Genomic DNA, 20,134 nt, shown 5'->3' with positions numbered 1-20,134 from the left:
GTCCCCATCAAACACTCCCAGGACAGGTACAGCACGGGGTTAGATACAGAGTAAAGCTCCCTCTACACTGTCCCCCCCATCAAACACTCCCAGGACAGGTACAGCATGGGGTCTGGATATAAGTTAGTAGCCACCAAGCTGTGTGCCAGCACCGAAACCATGAAAGAACTGAACGCAGTACGAGCTATTTGTTGCCAACATATATTAATATATTCACTCTTCCTCCATTAACAGGATCAATGAGTCCCCTCTGCTTCTCGCTGCCAAAGAAAATAAAGATCGGGATATTTTTAAACTTGCTCAATGTCCATCATTTAACCTTTTCGATACAGGTGAGATGGGTTTCTTTACAATCTACTCCACGTGGTGCCCAGATTTCCATTGTCCCAACTTGCTATCCGGATTTTATTTAACGTCGGCACTGTCTGCCTGAGGATATAAAGTGGAAGCTCTCTGCTGGATGGACACAATGTGTTTGCAGATGTTTCCCAATATGTGTTACTGTCAAACACTCTTCTAAAGGTTCTCTCCCATCCCCATCCGCAGCTTGGGTACAAAGTCTCTTATTCTCATCTGCCACATCAGAGGCCTTTAATTAGACATCCACAATCTTCCTTCATTAACAATATAATTCCTGGGCTGTATATTGGCACTGGACTTAAAGTGGATGCAGTGAGGCTCAATGGAAGTGAGGACAGCATCGGACTTTTCAGAGATGCCTCTAAGATCAGTGACAGCCGTTCAATCAGTGTTACTGCTGACTGTATAAATATAACCCTATGGGGATAGGATCAGGAAGAGGCCATTCAGCCCATCGAATCAGTTCTGCTATTCATAGAATCCTACAGTGCAGAAGGAGGCCACTGAATCTGTACCAACCACAATCCCACCCAGGCCCCATCCTCCATAACCCCATGCATTTACCTTAGCTAGTTCCCTTGACACTAAGGGGCAACTTAGCATGGCCAATCCACCTAGCCTGCACATCTTTGGACTGTGGGGGGGAATCCGGAGCATCTGGAGGAAACCCACCGGGAGAATGTGCAAACTCAACACAGGCAGTGATCCAGGTTGGGGATTGAACCCGGGTCCCTGGTGCTGTGAGTCAGCAGTGCTAACCAGTGTGCCAACATGCCACCCAATTATATCATTGTTCAATTATATCCTGTTTAACTCAACTCCATCGACCCAATTAATTGTGCTCTCCCTATCCATTGCTGGATAATTATTACTTGTCTTTCAACCAATTTTAAAAGGTAGAGACAGTGATATATCTGAGAATTACCTTATTCATTGCAACACATTAAGCCCCATATCGAACAAGGTACAACAGCCTTACATCTGATACTTACATTTGCAGGATTTGCTGAGGGACCTTCTCCAAGTCTCTTCACACTCTCTGATCTCCTTCTATGTTCTTTGTGGCCTGTTCCCATCAGTCAGGCCCTGCCCCCACCCTGCTCCCAGTTGTTTGTGTAGATTCCCAGATAGGGACAAGGGGTTCTCACATCGATTCAATACCATACCATGATATCTACATTCTTATCTAATCTGTGATGTGCCCAAAGAGGGTCCAGCCTGGACACACTTTTGGTTCAGGACGATGTCCTCCTGTTACCATTGCTCTTCCTGTATTGGAACAGAGCGGATCACACCCCCCCCCCCCCGTCCGCGCCGCCATCTTGGAAAGTCATGGTGACCAGTCTCTGGAACCTCAGGAGAATTAATTCTGGAAGAAACATTATGTGAGCTGTACGGTAACCATACATCCTCCAGCCCCACTCTGACCCACTCGTCTCCCTCCCCAAAATGGAGCAGTGAGTCTCAGGATTCCTCCTCAGGTTGCTCAATGCTTCTCAGTTGTCCTTCCTTCCTCTCACCACCAGTTTTACTGATCCCCCATCTCAGGCTCTCTCTGTGCTCTCTCTCCACAGGCACCATGGGGGAGACAGCGTTACACGTAGCTGCCATGTACAATGCCAATAAGGCAGCAGTCACACTCCTTGATGCGGCTCCTGAACTCATCAACATGTCGATCACAGGCGATCTCTACGCAGGTACCAGTTGCACGTCTGTGAGGGGGAGTCGACACAGTGATCTATGGTTCTATAAAGCTGCAGCATGCTACGGTGCAGAGGGACCTGGGGGTCCTTGTGCACGAGTCGCAAAAACCCAGTCTGCAGGTGCAGCAAGTGATCAGGAAGGCTAATGGGATGTTGGCCTTTATAGCGAGGGGGATAGAATATAAAAGCAGGGAGGTCTTGCTGCAACTGTACAGGGCACTGGTGAGGCCGCAGCTGGAGTACTGTGTGCAGTTTTGGTCGCCGCACTTGCGCAAGGATATTTTGGCCTTGGAGGGAGTGCAGAGAAGGTTCACTAGGCTGATACCGGAGATGAGGGGGTTGGCCTATGAAGAGAGATTAAATAGATTGGGTCTGTACTCGTTGGAGTTTAGAAGGCTGAGGGGGGATCTTATAGAGATGTATGAGATAATGAAGGGGATGGATAGGGTAGAGGTAGAGAGATTCTTCCCGCTTAGAAAGGATAGCAGGACTAGAGGGCACAGCCTCAAGATAAGGGGGGTGCAGTTTAGATCAGAGTTGAGGAGGAACTTCTTCACTCAAAGGGTGGTGAATCTCTGGAATTCTCTGCCTGTTGAAGTGGTGGAGGCTACCTCGCTGAATATATTTAAGACACGGGTAGATAGGCTTTTGGTAGGCAAGGGGATTAAGGGTTATGGGGAGAAAGCGGGAAAGTGGAACTGATCCACTTCAGATCAGCCATGATCTTATTGAATGGCGGGGCAGGTTCGAAGGGGCTAGATGGTCTACTCCTGCTCCTATTTCTTATGTTCTTATGTACTTATGGATGAGAGGGGTGTGGAGGGATATGGTCCAGGTGCAGGGACAGTGGGACTAGGCAGAAAAATGGTTCGGCACAGACAAGAAGGGCCAAAAGGCCTGTTTCTGTGCTGTAATGTTCTATGGAAAGCCAAATACAAGGGGAATGAACCCCCCCCCCACTCCCCCCACAGTGCTGTGGCTATGTACTGTCTGAGGAATAATGTAGGGTCCATTCATTCCTCAGAATAGATTAAGACAGCACTAGTACAAAGTTGAATTTCTTTTATGGAGCAGAATTTTAAATTAACACATTACAGAAAGCAAAAAAATCTGGGACTGAAATAGAGAGAGAGAGAGAGATACTGGCAAAAAGCCAGCCCCTGTACTGATTAAAGCAACACTCAAACAGACGCTGGATTGAACTAATTAAACATTTATCTGTGACTACAAATAAGTTAATTATTATCTGTGCTATTGGAATTGTTTGGTAGATGCTGTCTCTGTCTCTGCCAAAGCAACCCTCACTCCTGTGGTCTTGGAAGAACGCTGCTTTTGTTTGCCTTGTATTGTCAAAGGCAGTCAATTTTCCCAGCGTGCCTTCTGAGTTTGTAATGTGGTCAAGTTAGCTTTAAAAGCTTAGCGTTTAAATCTAATTGCATAGGCAGAAATATCTTAAAACGTAGTCTCTGCATCAATGAAGCAAAAATAGCTTAGTGTACGTAGGATCCCTCAAACAGGCAATGGGAGGCAAGTCAGAAACTGTCTGTGGGTATTGAATGGAAGGTTGATGGGGTGGGTGGTAAATGAGCGATGGGGGATGGATAATGAGTGTGGAAGGGCAGTGAGTGAGGAATGGGGAATGGGTAGTGACTAAAGTGTCAGCAGTTTGACCAATTCTTAAGAAATAAATTAGGGGCTGCTACGACTCTCGGATGTTGCTTCGAGAGTTGCCTAGTCCTTCACATCGTTAGTGTACACTTAAACTGGACCAACTGACGGGCAACACGACAGCTCAGTGATTATCACTGTTTGCTGTGTAGATACAGGAACCCGGGTCAGATCTCCGACTTGGGTCGGTGTCTGTGGGAGTTTGCACATTCTCCCCGTGTCTGCGTGGGTTTTCTCCGGGTGCTCCGGTTTCCTCCCACACCCCAAAAACGTGCTTTTAGACTGATTGGTGTTAATAAATTGTCCCTAAATTAGACCTCCCTTCATCTGGCACACTTAAAATTCTCTAAATTTGCACCCCTTTTATTGTGGACTCCAAGAGGCGTAGACAAAAGTCGTAGGTAGGAGAAGGATTGGAATGAGGCACTCACTGAGTGTTAAAATGGGCGGCGCGGGCTTGTAGGGCCAAAGGGCCTGTTTCCTGTGCTGTGTTGTTCTTTGTTCTTTGTTTGTTCTTTGACTGTGGGACTGGGGAGAAGGGCAGGGGGTGGGGGGGGCGGGGTGGGGGGGGGGGAGCGTTGGTAACTGAGAGCAGGGAAAAAGTTTCCAAATAGAGTAATGTGGGAAAATGTAAACTTGTTCATTTTGTAAGGAAGAATGGAAAAACAGTGTACCATAAACAAAAAGAGCGCAGATCTCAGTGGTACAGAGGGATCTGGGTGCCATGGTACATGCAGGCAGAGCAAGCGACTAGGAAGGCAAATGGAATGTTGGCCTTTATTGCAAGAGGATTGGAAGTTTTGCTGAAGCTGTTTTGTGATCACATCAGGAATACTGTGTTTTGGTCTCTTTATCTGAAAAAGCATATAACTGCGTCAGAAGCAATTCCAAAGTTTTCACTCAACGTATTCCTGGGATGATAGTCTTATCCAATGAAGAAAAGTGAAATAAGTGGATTCAATACACATTGGATTTTTGAAGAGTGAGAGGTGAGTTTCTTACAAGCTTCTGAGAGGATTTGGTAGGATCGATACCAGGAGGATGTTTGCATTTGTGGGAGAGACTAGAACAAGGAGACAATGTTAAAGAATGAAAGGTTTCATTTTTAAGACAAATGTGAGGGGATTTCTTTTGTTCTCTGAAAGGATTATTAGTTGTGGAATTCCTGTTCCCAGGAAGCAGTGGAGAGTGGGTCATTGAATTGACTCGAGGCTGTGTGAGATAGATTTCTGATCGATAAGGGAATTAAGGGTTATGGAGGGTGGAGTCAGACAGCAGAGTGGATTTGAGACCACAACCAGATCAGCCATGGCCTTATTGAATGGCAGGGTGGGTTCGCAGGGGCAAATGGCCAACTCCCACTGCTAAGCCCTCTGTCTCCATATTTCCATTATTGCTATCTCTCCCCTGGCTGACTCACTTGCAATCCTGTTCGAATGTAAAGCTTCAAGGATCAATCCCCCACAGACTGTCCTGTGAATAAGGAATGGGGGGCAAGCAACAGAAATAAGATAAAACCCGGATATGGGAGTCAACTTGCGTGAGTGGAATGGGCAGTGAATGGGGGTGGGGGGGAGTGGGGGTGGGCAATGAATGGGGGGGTGGGCAGTGAGTGGGAGGTGAGCAGTGAGTGGGGGGTTGGGCAGTGAGTGGGAGGTGAGCAATGAGTGGGGGGTGGGCAGTGAGTGGGGGGTTGGGCAGTGAGTGGGGGGTTGGGCAGTGAGTGGGGGTGGGCAGTGAGTGGGGGGTGGGCAGTGAGTGGGGGGTGGGCAGTGAGTGGGGGGTGGGCAGTGAGTGAGGGGTTGGGCAGTGAGTGGGGGGTGGGCAGTGAGTGGGGGGTTGGGCAGTGAGTGGGGGTGGGCAGTGAGTGGGGGGTGGGCAGTGAGTGGGGGGTTGGGCAGTGAGTGGGGGGTTGGGCAGTGAGTGGGGGGTTGGGCAGTGAGTGGGGGGGTGGGCAGTGAGTGGGGGGTTGGGCAGTGAGTGGGGGGTTGGGCAGTGAGTGGGGGTGGGCAGTGAGTGGGGGGTGGGCAGTGAGTGGGGGGTGGGCAGTGAGTGGGGGGTGGGCAGTGAGTGAGGGATTGGCAGTGAGTGGGGGGTGGGCAGTGAGTGGGGGGTGGGTAGTGAGTGAGGGATTGGCAGTGAGGGTATGGGCAGTGGGTGAGGGATTGGCAGTGAGTGGGGGGTTGGGCAGTGAGTGGGGGGTTGGGCAGTGAGTGGGCAGTGGGTGAGGGATTGGCAGTGAGTGGGGGGTGGGCAGTGAGTGGGGGTGGGCAGTGAGTGGGGGATTGGCAGTGAGTGGGGGGTTGGGCAGTGAGTGGGGGGTTGGGCAGTGAGTGGGGGGTTGAGCAGTGAGTGGGGGTGGGCAGTGAGTGGGGGTGGGCAGTGAGTGGGGGATTGGCAGTGAGTGGGGGGGTTGGGCAGTGAGTGGGGGGTTGGGCAGTGAGTGGGGGGTTGAGCAGTGAGTGGGGGTGGGCAGTGAGTGGGGGATTGGCAGTGAGTGGGGGGTTGGGCAGTGAGTGGGGGATTGGCAGTGAGTGGGGGGGTTGAGCAGTGAGTGGGGGTGGGCAGTGAGTGGGGGGTGGGCAGTGAGTGGGGGATTGGCAGTGAGTGGGGGGGTTGAGCAGTGAGTGGGGGTGGGCAGTGAGTGGGGGGTGGGCAGTGAGTGGGGGATTGTCAGGTGAGTGGGGGGTTGGGCAGTGAGTGGGGGCTTGAGCAGTGAGTGGGGGTGGGCAGTGAGTGGGGGGTGGGCAGTGGGTGAGGGATTGGCAGTGAGTGGGGGGTGGGCAGTGAGTGGGGGGTGGGTAGTGAGTGAGGGATTGGCAGTGAGGGTATGGGCAGTGTGTGGCTTTGGGCAGTGGGTAATCTATAATGGATGAGGTTTTGGAAGGAAATGTGATTTTGCCTGAAGTTACTGATGTTTGTGTGAGTGCAGACTGAATTCAGAAATAATTGGATATCGCTTTGCCAAATAGGGGAAACAGCTCTTCACATCGCTGTAGCCAATGAGAATGTGAGTCTAGTGAAAGAACTGATAAATCGGCGGGCCGATGTGGTGGCACCTCGAGCAACCGGAACCTTCTTCAGGAAAAACAGCAGGGGTGTCATCTATTATGGTGAGTGTAACATCTATTCAGGCCTAATACTCAGAGTCATTGGATAGAACTCAGTGTCATTGGTTAGAACTCAGTGTCATTGCATAGAACTCAGAGTTCTAACCAATGCCACTGAGTTCTAACCAATGACACTGAGTTCTACCCAATGGCACTGAGTTCTACCCAATGATACTGAGGTCTACCCAATGATACTGAGGTCTAACCAATGACACTAACCAATGACACTGAGTTCTATCCAATGACACTAAGTTCTATCCAATGACACTGGATAGAACTCAGTGTCATTGGATAGAACTCAGAGCCGTTAGGTAGAACTCAGTGTCATTGGGTAGAACTCAATGTCATTGGTTAGAACTCAGTGTCATTGGTTAGAACTCAGTGTCATTGGGTAGAACTCAGTGCCATTGGGTAGAACTCAGTGTCATTGGTTAGAACTCAATGTCATTGGTTAGAACTCAGAGCCATCGGGTAGAACTCAGTGTCATTCTAACCAATGACACTGAGCTCAATCCAATGACACTGAGTTCTAACCAGAGCCATTGGGTAGGACTCAGAGCCATTGGGTAGAATTCAGTGTCATTGGTTAGAACTCAGAGCCATTGGGTAGGACTCAGTGTCATTGGGTAGAACTCAGAGCCATTGGGTAGAACTCAGTGTCATTGGGTAGAACTCAGTGTCATTGGGTAGAACTCAGTGCCATTGGGTAGAACTCAGTGTCATTGGGTAGAACTCAGTGCCATTGGGTAGAACTCAGTGTTATTGGTTAGAGCTCAGTGCCATTGGGTAGAACTCAGTGTTATTGGTTAGAACTCAGAGCCATTGGGTAGAACTCAGTGTCATTGGGTAAAACTCAGTGCCATTGGGTAGAACTCAGTGTCATTGGGTAGAACTCAGTGTCATTGGGTAGAACTCAGTGTCATTGGTTAGAGCTCAGTGCCATTGGGTAGAACCTCACCCAGTTTAATAGCCAGGGAATCAGTTTGCTGACTGTTTGACGGTCATTTCCAGAAGACATATACTGGAATGTTAAAGATGGAAATGCTGGCTTAAACACAATGGCCGTAACTTCTGCAGAGCTTCTGGTGGGGTGAGAGTGGCTGCTTTTAACATAAGGCAGCATTTGACCAGGTGTGGTATCAAGAAGCCGAGTCAATGGGAATCGGGGGAAAGATCGTCCGCTGGTTGGAATCATACCTAGCACAGTGGAAAATGGTTGTAGTAACTGGAGGCGAATCCCCCACGATCAACATCCTGAGAGTTACAATCAACCAGAAACTGGTCTAGCCATATAAATATTAGTGACAGTGGCAGCAATGTGAACCATCTACAAGATGCCCTGTAGCAACTCACCAAGGCAACACCTTCCAAACTCACAACCCCTATCACCTGGAAGAAAAAAGGCAGCAGACACATGGGAACACCAGTTCCCGTTGAAGACACACCCACACTGACTTGGAAATATATCAGCATTCCTTCACTGTGACCGGGTCAACATGAATGAATTTCCGCCCTAACAGCAATGTGGGTGTACATAAGAACATAAGAAATAGGAGCAGGAGTAGGCCATCTAGCCCTTCGAGCCTGCCCTGCCATTCAATAAGATCATGGCTGATCTGTCGTGGCTCAGTTCCACATTCCCGCCCTCTCCCCATAACCCTTAATCCCCTCTCTTATCAAAAACCCATCAACCCGCGTCTTAAAAATATTTAGCGAGGTAGCCTCCACCACTTCAACGGGCAGAGAATTCCAGAGATTCACCACCCTTTGAGTGAAGAAGTTCCTCCTCAACTCCGTTCTAAACCGCCCCCCCTCTATCTTGAGGCTGTGCCCCCTAGTCCTATTATCCTTTCTGAGCGGGAAGAGTCTCTCCACCTCTATCCTACACTACATGGACAGTAGTAGTCAAGAAAGGAGCTCACCACCACCTTCTCAAGAAGAAATAATGAGAGGCAACAAATGCCATTAACAGCTACACTTCCATCCCACAGAAGAGTGGGCAGAACGGTAGCACTGCTGTTTCACAGCTCCAGGGACCTGGGTTCGATTCCCGGCTCGGGGTCACTGTCTGTGTGGAGTTTGCACATTCTCCTCGTGTCTGCATGGGTTTCCTCCGGGTACTCCGGTTTCCTCCCACAGTCCAAAGACGTGTGGGTTAGGTTGATTGGCCATGCTAAGAAATTGCCCCTTAGTGTCCAGGGATGTGTAGGTTAGAGAGATTAGTGGGTATAATATGTAGGGATATGGGGGTAGGGCCTGGGTGGGATTGTGTTCGGTGCAGACTCGATGGGCCGAAGGGCCTCTTTCTGCACTGAAGGATTCTATGAAGAATAAAAGCAAAATCCCATGTTATCATTATCTCTATAATTGTCAGTCTTAGGATTGGAATGATGAGTGGCGAGTGTGGTACTATAGTTCAGCTAGTTATTAGTAATCCCTTGGCATTATTTGAAACATTAGGAATTGTTCTGGTTCCCTGATCGAAATTGTTCCATAAACCAACCCAACATAAAACTCACTAAGGCATCATTTTGATTTTGATTTGATTTATTATTGTCCAGGCGTTAGATAAAATGAAAAGTATTGTTTCTTGCGTGCTACACTGACAAAGCATACCATTCATAGAGAAGGAAAGGAGAGCATGCAGAATGTAGTGTTACAGTCACAGCTAGGGTGTAGAGAAAGATCAACTTAATGTGAGGGAGGTCCATTCAAAAGTCTGACGGCAGCAGAGAACACTGTTCTTGAGTTGGTGGATACGTGGCCTCAGACTTTTGTATCTTTTTCCTGACAGAAGAAGGTGGAAGAGGGAATGTCCGGGGCGTGTGGGGTCCTTAATTATGCCGGCTGCTTTTCCGAGGCAGCAGGCCCCCTTGCCATTTGGGGTATCTTGCTATGTGTACATTAGCTGCAGATTTTCCTACATAACAGCAGTGGCTGCACTTTGCAAAGCCATTCATTGGCTGTATACCGAGGAGGTGACATGTTACGAAACCAAGTTCCCTTTATTTCATCATTGTCACTCTTTCGCAAAAAGATTAGAATGGTAGAGGCCATTCATCCCCTCAAGCCAGCTGCACCATTCAGTTAGACCATGAGTACTCTATATCTCAACTCCATTTTTCTGCCTTAGCTCCATATTCCCTGATATCGCCCCTTCACAAAAATCGATAAACCCACTCTTCAAACCTTCAAAAGGAAAGTTCCAGAATACACCTGGTGTGAAAAGTGCCCCCAAATGGTTGTGCAAGCAGCGCCCCTGAGTTGAACACACCCCTACAACTTGGGAACAGAGTAACTCCCATCCAACTGCATCCGTTTCATTTTCAACCCTTTGGTTTCTTTGTCCAGGTGAACACATTTTGTCTTTCGCCGCTTGTGTTGGGAATGAAGAGATCGTCCGGATTCTGATAGAAAACGGGGCTGACATTAGGGCACAGGACCACCTGGGTAAGAGGCAGAAGGGGGGCTGTGAGGCAGCAGTGCTAACCACTGTGCCAGCGTGTTGGCTTCAGTTCTCTAATGGTATGCACTGCATTGGCTGAGAGCTTCCTCTTACACTCATACATTAGGCAAAGCTGATCTCAACTGCTCAGACCAATTGTTTGACTGGATAGGAACATTGCGAGTGGACTTGGAACATTGAACACAGAAAAACTACAGCACAAACAGGCTCTCCAGCCCACAAGTTGCGCCGATCATATCCCTACCTATCAGACATATCTATAACCCTCAATCCCATGTACTCATCCAGAAGTCTCTTAAAAGACCCCAATGAGTTTACCTCTGCCACCACCGATGGCAGCCGATTCCACTCACTCACCACCCTCTGAGTGAAAAACTTACCCCTGACATCTCCTCTGTACCTGCTCTCCAGCACCTTAAACCTGTGTCCTCTCGTAGTGACCATTTCAGCCCTGGGAAATAGCCTCGGAGAATCCACCCTATCTATACCTCTCAACATTTTATAAACCTCTATCAGGTCGCCTCTCAACCTTTGTCTCTCCAGGGAGAAGAGTCCCAGCTCCCTCAACCTATCCTCATAAGGCATGCCTCCCAATCCAGGCAACATCCTCGTAAATCTCCTCTGCACCCTCTCAATAGCTTCCACATCCTTCCTGTAATGAGGCGACCAGAATGGCGCACAGTACTCCAAGTGGGGTCTAATTTTCAGGGATCTTGCTGATTGCAAATTGGCAGCCACATTTCTGACAGACCATACTTCAAAAATATGGGCTGTAAAGCACTTTGGCATACATACTGCAGTCATGGTGGCACGGTAGCACAGTGGTTAGCACTGCTGCTTCACAGCTCCAGGGACCTGGGTTCGATTCCCGGCTCGGGTCACTGTCTGTGTGGAGTTTGCACATTCTCCTCGTGTCTGCGCGGGTTTCCTCCGGGTACTCCAGTTTCCTCCCACAGTCCAAAGATGTGCGGGTTGGGTTGATTGGCCATGCTAAAATTGCCCCTTGGTGTCCTAAGATGCTGAGGTTAGAGGGATTAACAGGTAATAATAGGTAGGGATATAGGGGTAGGGCCTGGTTGGGATTGTGGTCAGTGTAGATTTGAAGGGCCACCCCCTGCACTATAGAATTCTATGAAAGACACAAGTTAGTTCTTTCTTTGTCGACCATCCATGATAATATTAAAGGTATCTGATTTGTTAATTTGACGAGATGCTAAACTGAGGCCTTATCTGCTGCTTCCAGTAATACAAAGAACAAAATCAGCCTGGGAAACAGGCCCTTCGGCCCAACGAGCCCGCGCCGCCATCTCAACACCACCAGTCCCCCCTCTCCACCCAGGAAGATGTTGAGGATCATCAGTTTGGCACGGAGCAAGGTGTTCTCCCGGTGCACCAGCCAACATTGGTCCCACTACCAATGCAAATCAAAACAGATTAATTCGTCAGGAATCTATTTGTGAGACTCTGATAGCTGCCACGTTTTGTATTAAAAATTACCACCGCCCTGCACAAGTAACTCTTTGTCGCCGTTTCTTAGATGATAATCTCTACAAAAATAAGGAAAACATTTGTATTTATATAGCAACCTGAGATGATTTGTTTCAATGATGTTGGTTGGGGAATAAATGGGGGGATGGCCCTGCTCTTCCCGGAATATATCGCCTTGAGGGAGCAGATACGGCCTCTGTTAGATTGTTCCGTTATTTATAAAGAGCAAGAGACTAATTACGAGGTGGATATACATCCAAAGAGTCACATTTACTGCTACATGGTAATCAGATACTGAGTATTATCAGTCTCCCAGTCACTTGGATCTCCAGTATTCTGAGTCTAAAAGTGAAATTATGTTAAGCTTCTGGGAATTAGAGCGTAAGAAATAGGAGCAGGAGTAGGAGTAGGCCATCTAGCCCTTCGAGCCTGCCCCGCCATTCAATAAGATCATGGCTGATCTGAAGTGGATCAGTTCCACTTTCTCGCTTTCTCCCCATAACCCTTAATTCCCTTGTCTATCAGAAACCTATCTACCCGTGACTTAAATATATTTAGCGAGGTAGCCTCCACCACTTCAGCGGGCAGAGAATTCCAGAGATTCACCACCCTCAACTCCTTTCTAATAGAAGACAGAATGGTCTTAGTTTAGTTGAAAGATAGTGTCTCTGACAGTGCAGCGCTCCTTCAGTGCCGCAGTGTTAGGCTGGATTTTGTCCTATTGGTTCCGGAATGTAACTAGAATTGGAATGGGAACTCACAACACTCTGACTCAAAGACGGTAATTCTCCTACTGAGCCACAGCTGGCACTTAATCTTCTTTTCATTGGTGTAATTCAGAGTTGGAGATCTATAAGAGACTGGTGGCTGGTTGGGGGCGATGGCCAGGGGGGACAAGGCATTTCTATGCAGGGATGTGAGGGAGAACCATTCCCACACAGTGTAAAGCCCTCAATCCTGATGTCTCCTTTTCTCAGGTAACACTGTTCTTCACGTCCTGGTGCTCCAACCAAAAAATCCTCACATCCCACAGATGTACGATTTAATTCTGTCCTACGACAAGCCAGAGAATGAAATTGCGGTTGACATGATCATCAATGGGAACAGATTGACCTCCATCAAACTTGCAGCAGTTGAAGGGAACATTCAGGTCAGGAATTTTAATTTTTTGGCTTAATTACTACTGTCCACTTTTGTCCCCTACTCTCTCCTCGTGGCACTGACTGTACGGTTCCATCGATGTTGACATGTTCCCTCATGTTTCCCCATGTGGGGACACTTAGAGACAGAAACAGACTCCACAGAGAGCGAGGTTCCATCTCTTAAGGGGAAACGGTGAGTGAATATTGCAAGATCATTCAGTGGTGCAGGTGTCTCTGCCAAAATAGATGCTCCCAAAATCCACACACTCCAGGAGAGGAAAAGACTCACAATAATCCGTCACAGCGACTAATTTATTTTACCCTTTTCTAGAGGGTTGGCGACGCAAAGTGAAGGAATTATGGTAACCTTTCTACATCCTTGGTTCACCCACATAATACTGGAAGCCAGGGAAGGTGCAAGCTAGGTTTACAAGGAATATATCAGAACTGAGATGTAGAACTATCAGGAAAGGTTGAATAGGTTGGGGTGGGGTCTTCTCATTTGGAAAGAAAAAATGATCTGGTCGAAGTATTTCAAATGATGGGTGTTTGAATGGGCAGATATAGAGAAAAAGATGCTTCCAACTGGAGACTGAAACAAGGTATCAGAAATACAATATAGTCTCAGTGGAGAGTTCCTGAGGAAATATTTACTCAGCAAACGGTTAGACTGTGGAACTTACTACCACACTGAGTCATTGAGACAAATAGCTAAGGTACATTTGAGAATGAAGTGTATAAGTACATGAGGGGGAAGGGTCTAAAAGATTAGATCAGAGTTGAGGAGGAACTTCTTCACTCAAAGGGTGGTGGATCTCTGGAATTCTCTGCCCATTGAAGTGGTGGAGGCTGCCTCGCTAAATATATTTAAGTCACGGGTAGATAGGTTTCTGATAGACAGGGGGATTAAGGGGAGAAAGCGGGAAAGTGGAACTGATCCACTTCAGATCAGCCATGATCTTATTGAATGGCGGGGCAGGCTCGAAGGGCTGGATGGCCTACTCCTGCTCCTATTTCTTATGTTCTTATAAGTGGTTTGGTTCAGATGAAGAGGGTTAGGAAGGAAGTTGTGGAATATAAATATCAGCACAAAATGTCTTCTTTCTGAGTTCTGGATTTGACTTGATTCACTATTGTCACATGCATTAGTATATAGTGAAAAGTATTATTTCTTGGCGCTATACAGACAAAGCATACCATTCATTGAGAAGGAAAGGAGAGTGCAGAACGTAGTGTTACAGTCAAAGCTAGGGTGTAGAGAAAGATCAACTTCATGCGAGGTAGGCCCATTCAAAAGTCTAATGGCAGCAGGGAAGAAGCTGTTCTTGAATCGGTTCCTACATGACCTCAGATTTCTGTATCTTTTTCCCGATGAAGGAAGGTGGAAGGAAGTAAGCCTGGGGTCCTTAATTATACTGGCTGCTTTTCCAAGGCAGAAGAAAGCATAGACAGTGTCAATAGATGGTTTGTGTAATAGATTGGGCCACATTCATGACCCTTTGCAGTTTCTTGTGGACAGAGCAGGAGCCCATACCAAGCTGTGATACAACCAGAAAGAATGCTTTCTATGGTGCATCTGTCAAAGTTGGTGAGAGTCATAGCGGACATGTCAAATTTCCTTAGTCTCCTGGGAAAGTAGAGGCGTTGGTGGGGCTTTCTTAATCACAGTGTCAGCATGGGGGGATCAGAACAGGTTGATGGTGATCTGGACAACGAGGAACTTGAAGCTCTCAACCATTTCTCATAAGCTTTCATCCAGAGCATTGATATCAACGCTAACACTGCAACAGAAATCCACTAGCTCTACACTGTCCAAGGAGAGTATCTACGAGCTTTGATTGAGTTTTACACCCAGCAGGATTCTCAATAGTTAAAACATTAGGGTATTGGGATGTCTAATCTCTGTACGTTTACACTTATTAAGATGAGAGTTAATACTGATGAAGAAATGGTAGTGTCGCACACTAGGGGCGTGTTAAAGATCCCAGAAAGGAGTTTGTGCTCATTTAATGCGAATGCGTCTCCCAGCCAGTGAGGCCGGGTGGGGGGGTAATGTTCCATCCGATGCAGAAGGATCTAGATAGGCTGGGCGAATGGGCCAGGAAATGGCAAATGGAATTTAATGTTGGCAAGTGCGAGGTGGTCCACTTTGGAAGGAAGAATGGTAGGAAGGACTATTACTTACGTGGCGAAAAACTGCAGCAGGCGACGGTGCAGAGGGACCTCGGGGTCCTTGTGCATGAGTCGCAAAAACCCAGCTTGCAGGTGCAGCAGGTGGTCAGGAAGGCGAATGGGATGCTGGCCTTCATAGCGAGGGGGATTGAATATAAAAGTAGGGAGGTCTTGCTGCGGCTGTACAGGGCATTGGTGAGGCCGCAGCTGGAGTACTGTGTGCAGTTTTGGGCACCGTACTTACGCAAAGATATTTTGGCCTTGGAGGGAGTGCAGAGGAGGTTTACTAGGCTGATGCCGGAGTTGAGGGGGTTGAGCTATGAGGAGAGGCTGAATGAACTAGGCTTGTACTCGTTAGAGTTTAGAAGAATGAGGGGAGATCTCATTGAGACGTATAAGATGATGAATGGGATGGATAGGATAGAGGTGGAGAGACTCTTCCCGCTCAAAAAAGACAGTAGGACTAGAGGGCACAGCCTCAAGATAAAGGGGGGGCGTTTTAGAACGGAGTTGAGGAGGAACTTCTTCACTCAAAGGGTGGTGAATCTCTGGAATTCTCTGCCCGTTGAAGTGGTGGAGGCTGCCTTGCTAAATATTTTCAAGAAGCGGGTTGATGGGTTTTTGATAAGAGAGGGGGTTAAGGGTTATGGGGAGAGGGCGGGAATGTGGAACTGAGCCACGACAGATCAGCCATGATCTTATTGAATGGCGGGGCAGGCTCGAAGGGCTAGATGGCCAACTCCTGCTCCTATTTCTTATGTTCTTATGTTCTGGGTGTGAGGCAGGCTTCAGGGACCAGGCAGTCTTTAGCAACCCGTCAATCCCAGCAATGCCGTACCCTCAAACATCTGCGTGAGAGTGAGAGACCGACGATAGCAAGGCCATTTCCATCTCTCCCCCCTTCTATTTCCATCAGAGTCACTCTTTCTCAGTTGGGGTTTGACGTTCTTGCTCTTTGTTAGATGTTCCAGCATCTGCTGCAGAGGAAGGAACGGCTTGTCCAACAGCCCTACGGCCCCGTCTCCAGCACCTACTACAACCTGTCCGACATTGATTCCTGGGACGATGATTGCTCCGTGCTGCAGCTGGTGGTCTCCAGTACGTCCAAGGAGGTAATGGCGAGAGTTCTGGGGAGGAGACCTGTGAGGGTGGAAAGGAAAATAACCAATATGGAGGGGGGTGGCCTTACCAGAATTTGTCCAAGTGTCAATCTGAGGGAGTAAAGACTTGTGTAACTCTCCAGTTGCGTAGACCTGTCCTCGCTCCACATTTTGAGGCTGTTTAAAAAGAAATGAGTGAGTGCGGCTCACTCTGGCAAGGCAGAGACTCTTAGAGATGGCAACATGCTCCACAGAGATCGAGGCATCATCTTTTAAGGGCACCCCAACCAGAAATAAAAATAAAACCCTCACCCCCTCAACAATAGGGGTATTGGGAGCTCTCCTGACCACCTTCCCACGCGACCATCACCGGTATCTCAAACCCACAGTGGTTGCTCTCTCCCCCATCACCATCACAGGTAAATGCGCCCCACCCCACCCCACGGGGCTCCCACTAGGACCCTTCCCTGGCACTGCCCCCTGCCCACGAGTGGGCAGTGCCAGCCTGTGCCAGGAGTAATTGCTAGGGGTCATTACCAAGTCACTGCTTGGCCATGTCTCCCCCAGGAGGGGGGGCTATTCTTAGCCCTGTGCCCCCCCGGAGGGTTCCACTTGACAAGATTAGGCCTGGTCAAATTTATTGTAAGCCTTGGGTATGAATGTATAAGGGGAGGGGGAGGACGTTGTGAGGGGGTTAGATAATTGGATTGAAATTTAGGGGCATGAACAGCTCGGGATGGGGGCCATCGGAAATCGGGATCTCGCCAAAAAGATTTGCGATTTTGGGTTCTGTCTGGATTTTGCGCTCCCGCCAGCGATCCCACACAGAGCCTGGGCCCAAGGTCCTGGCCATTATTCCTGCCCCTTCCGTCTCTCCGCACAGGCCCTGAAGATCCTGCGCCTTTCCCCAGTCAAGGACCTCCTCCACCTGAAGTGGAATAACTACGGGATGTATTACTTCCGGCTCTTGGCGTTCCTGTACCTCGTCTACATCACCGTCTTCACCTTCTGCTGTGCCTACCGCCCACTCAAACCGCGGACCGACAACGCCACCAGCGAGAAAGACTCCACGCTGTACGTTCCGAGGACACTGGAGGTTAGTACAGTTCACAGCCAGCGTGCCAACACACACAGCTACCCTGCCCCCCCTCCCCCCGAGCCCACACACCACCTCACCCCACACAACCAACCTTCTCACAATACATTACCGTTAATCCATGGCCACTTGCTCCAGTTTGTATCGCATCAAGGGGGCAGTGGGGGGGGTCTGTGGAATATATAGTAAGGCACAGTGATACAGCAGGATGTATAGAGAGGACTTGGTGGGGTATATCGAGGCTTAGCTGATGACGCTCTTAGCTCTCGATTCAATTTCCACTCCGGAATTTTAGCAGAAAAATCAAGACTGATGTTGCATAGAACATAGAACACTACAGCACAAACAGGCCCTTCGGCCCACAAGTTGCGCCGATCACATCTATACCTACCAACACATACAACTATCTGTAACTCCCAATCCCATTAAATCCCATGTACTCATCCAGAAGTCTTTTAAAAGACCCCAGCGAGTTCGCCTCCACCACCACCGACGGCAGCCGATTTCACTCACTCACCACCCTCTGAGTGAAAAACTTACCCCTGACATCTCCTCTGTACCTGCTCCCCAGCACCTTAAACCTGTGTCCTCTCGTAGCGACCATTTCAGCCCTGGGAAACAGCCTCCGAGAATCCACCCTATCTATTCCTCTCAACATTTTATAAACCTCTATCAGGTCGCCTCTCAACCTTCGTCTCTCCAGGGAGAAGAGACCGAGCTCCCTCAACCTATCCTCATAGGGCATGCCTCCCAATCCAGGCAACACCCTTGTTGCAAGTGCAGTGTTGAGGGAGTGCTGTTCTGTCAGAGGTGCTGTCTTTCACCTGAGACATTGAACTGTTTGGAGTTGGTTTAGCTCAGTTCTCTGGACACCTGGTTCCCGATACAGAATGATGCCAACTTCATGTGTTCAATTCCTGCGCTGGCTGAGGTTATCCATGCAGGCCCCACCTTCTCAACCTCCTCCGCACCCCGCCCCGCAATGTGTGGTAACCTTCAGGTTAAATCACCACTGGTAATCCTCCCCTTTGAGGGGAAGACCCCCCTAAGGTCATCTGGGACAATGATGACTTCGACTTTAGAAGGGGAAGGATTGGGGATGAAGCCTCTCCTCTATATAATATGATTGGGATAGACAGTCATTTCCATTTCCCTACACAGCTCTGTCTCAGCTCTGGATACACTACAATTATCTAAAATATATAGTCTTAAGCAAAGAAAGCCCTTGTTCTGAAAACCAATTCCGATCACTTTGGCAGGAAAGCTACGTAACTCATGAAGACCATTTGCGATTAGTGGGCGAGATTATCAGTGTGTTCGGAGCGGTCATCATCCTTCTGTTGGAGGTAAGGGGTTGTCATATCTTTCCTGGGTCACTGAATCAATATGGACGCTCAACTCTGAGTCACCTGGTGTTCCTGAACTAATCGGCCAGATTCTCCTGTCAAAGTCACAGTCAGGAGAACAGTGAACATGAGAACATAAGAAATAGGAGCAGGAGTAGGCCATCTAGCCCTTCGAGCCTGCGCCGCCATTCAATAAGATCATGGCTGATCTGTCGTGGATCAGTTCCATTTACCCGCCTACTCCCCATAACCCTTAATCCCCTTGCCTACCAAAAACCTATCTACCCGTGACTTAAACATATTTATCGAGGTAGCCTCCATTGCTTCAATAGGCAGAAATTCCAGAGATTCACCACCCTCTGAGAGAAGAAGTTCCTCCTCAACTCTGTTCTAAATTGGCTTCCCCTTATTTTGAGGCTGTGCCCTCTAGTTCTTGTTTCCTTTCTAAGCGGGAAGAATCTCTCTACCTCTACCCTATCCATCCTTTTCATTATCTTATACGTCTCTATCGGATCCCCCCTCATCCTTCTAAACTCTAACGAGTACAGGCCCAATCTATTCAATCTCTCCTCATAGGCTAACCCCCTCATCTCCGGTATCAGCCTGGTGAACCTTCTCTGCACTCCCTCCAAGGCCAATATATCCTTTCACAAATAAGGGGACCAAAACTGCACACAGTACTCTAAAACATAGAACATTCCAGCGCAGTACAGGCCCTCCGGCCCTCGATGTTGCGCCGACCAGTGGAACCAATCTAATGACCCTATAACCTAAACTATTCCAATGTTATCCATATGCCTATCCACTGACCATTTGAATGCCCTTAAAGTTGGCCATTTCGCTCCATGTATTTGTAAACCACCTGATAAGATTTCATTCCTGCTAGTCAACGTTTCTAATGTTGAATCCCCTTGTGAAAACACGCTGGAAATGTGGAAATGAGAACGGAAAATGTTGGAAATATTCTGCAGGTCTGACCTGCAGAGAGGGGAACTGACCTCAAACAGCCCACTATCGATGCCAGCGAGTATGGAGAATCTGGCGCTCAGCCAAATTTCCATTCACTGCAACGGGACTGGAGAATCCCAGCTGTGGGCGAGGTCGGAGAATCCCAGCCCCGGGTGAGGTCGGAGAATCCCAGCCCCGGGTGAGGTCGGAGAATCCTGGCCATGGGTGAGGTCGGAGAATCCTGGCCATGGGTGAGGTCGGAGAATCCCAGCCCCGGGCGAGGTCGGAGAATCCCAGTCCCCTGGCGAGGTCGGAGAATCCCAGCCCCGGGGGTGAGGTCGGAGAATCCCAGCCCCCGGGCGAGGTCGGAGAATCCCAGCCCCGGGCGAGGTCGGAGAATCCCAGCCCCCGGGCAAGGTCGGAGAATCCCAGCCCCCGGGGTGAGGTCGGAGAATCCCAGCCCCCGGGGCGAGGTCGGAGAATCCCAGCCCCGGGGTGAGGTCGGAGAATCCCAGCCCCGGGCGAGGTCGGAGAA

At 48.8% G+C, this 20,134-nt stretch overlaps 1 protein-coding gene across 1 annotated transcript in view; it reads left to right on the top strand.

Annotated features, from left to right (window-relative positions):
• Positions 1-20,134, top strand: part of trpv6 (transient receptor potential cation channel, subfamily V, member 6) — a 42,416-nt gene that overhangs the window by 5,023 nt on the left and 17,259 nt on the right. The window contains exons 2-9 of the mRNA XM_080209227.1: positions 235-332; positions 1,935-2,057; positions 6,704-6,844; positions 10,193-10,291; positions 12,773-12,945; positions 16,072-16,221; positions 17,093-17,305; positions 18,565-18,651. Coding sequence (XP_080065353.1) covers positions 235-332; positions 1,935-2,057; positions 6,704-6,844; positions 10,193-10,291; positions 12,773-12,945; positions 16,072-16,221; positions 17,093-17,305; positions 18,565-18,651 — 1,084 coding nt within the window. The remainder of the gene's footprint in view (positions 1-234; positions 333-1,934; positions 2,058-6,703; positions 6,845-10,192; positions 10,292-12,772; positions 12,946-16,071; positions 16,222-17,092; positions 17,306-18,564; positions 18,652-20,134) is intronic.

The sequence above is a fragment of the Carcharhinus amblyrhynchos genome, chromosome 21 (genome assembly GCF_965287045.1).
Source record: "Carcharhinus amblyrhynchos chromosome 21, sCarAmb.v2.hapA, whole genome shotgun sequence".
In the NCBI taxonomy this organism is placed as follows: domain Eukaryota; kingdom Metazoa; phylum Chordata; class Chondrichthyes; order Carcharhiniformes; family Carcharhinidae; genus Carcharhinus; species Carcharhinus amblyrhynchos.
The sequence above is the reverse complement of the archived record's forward strand: the minus strand, read 5'-3'. Positions and strand labels throughout refer to the sequence as shown.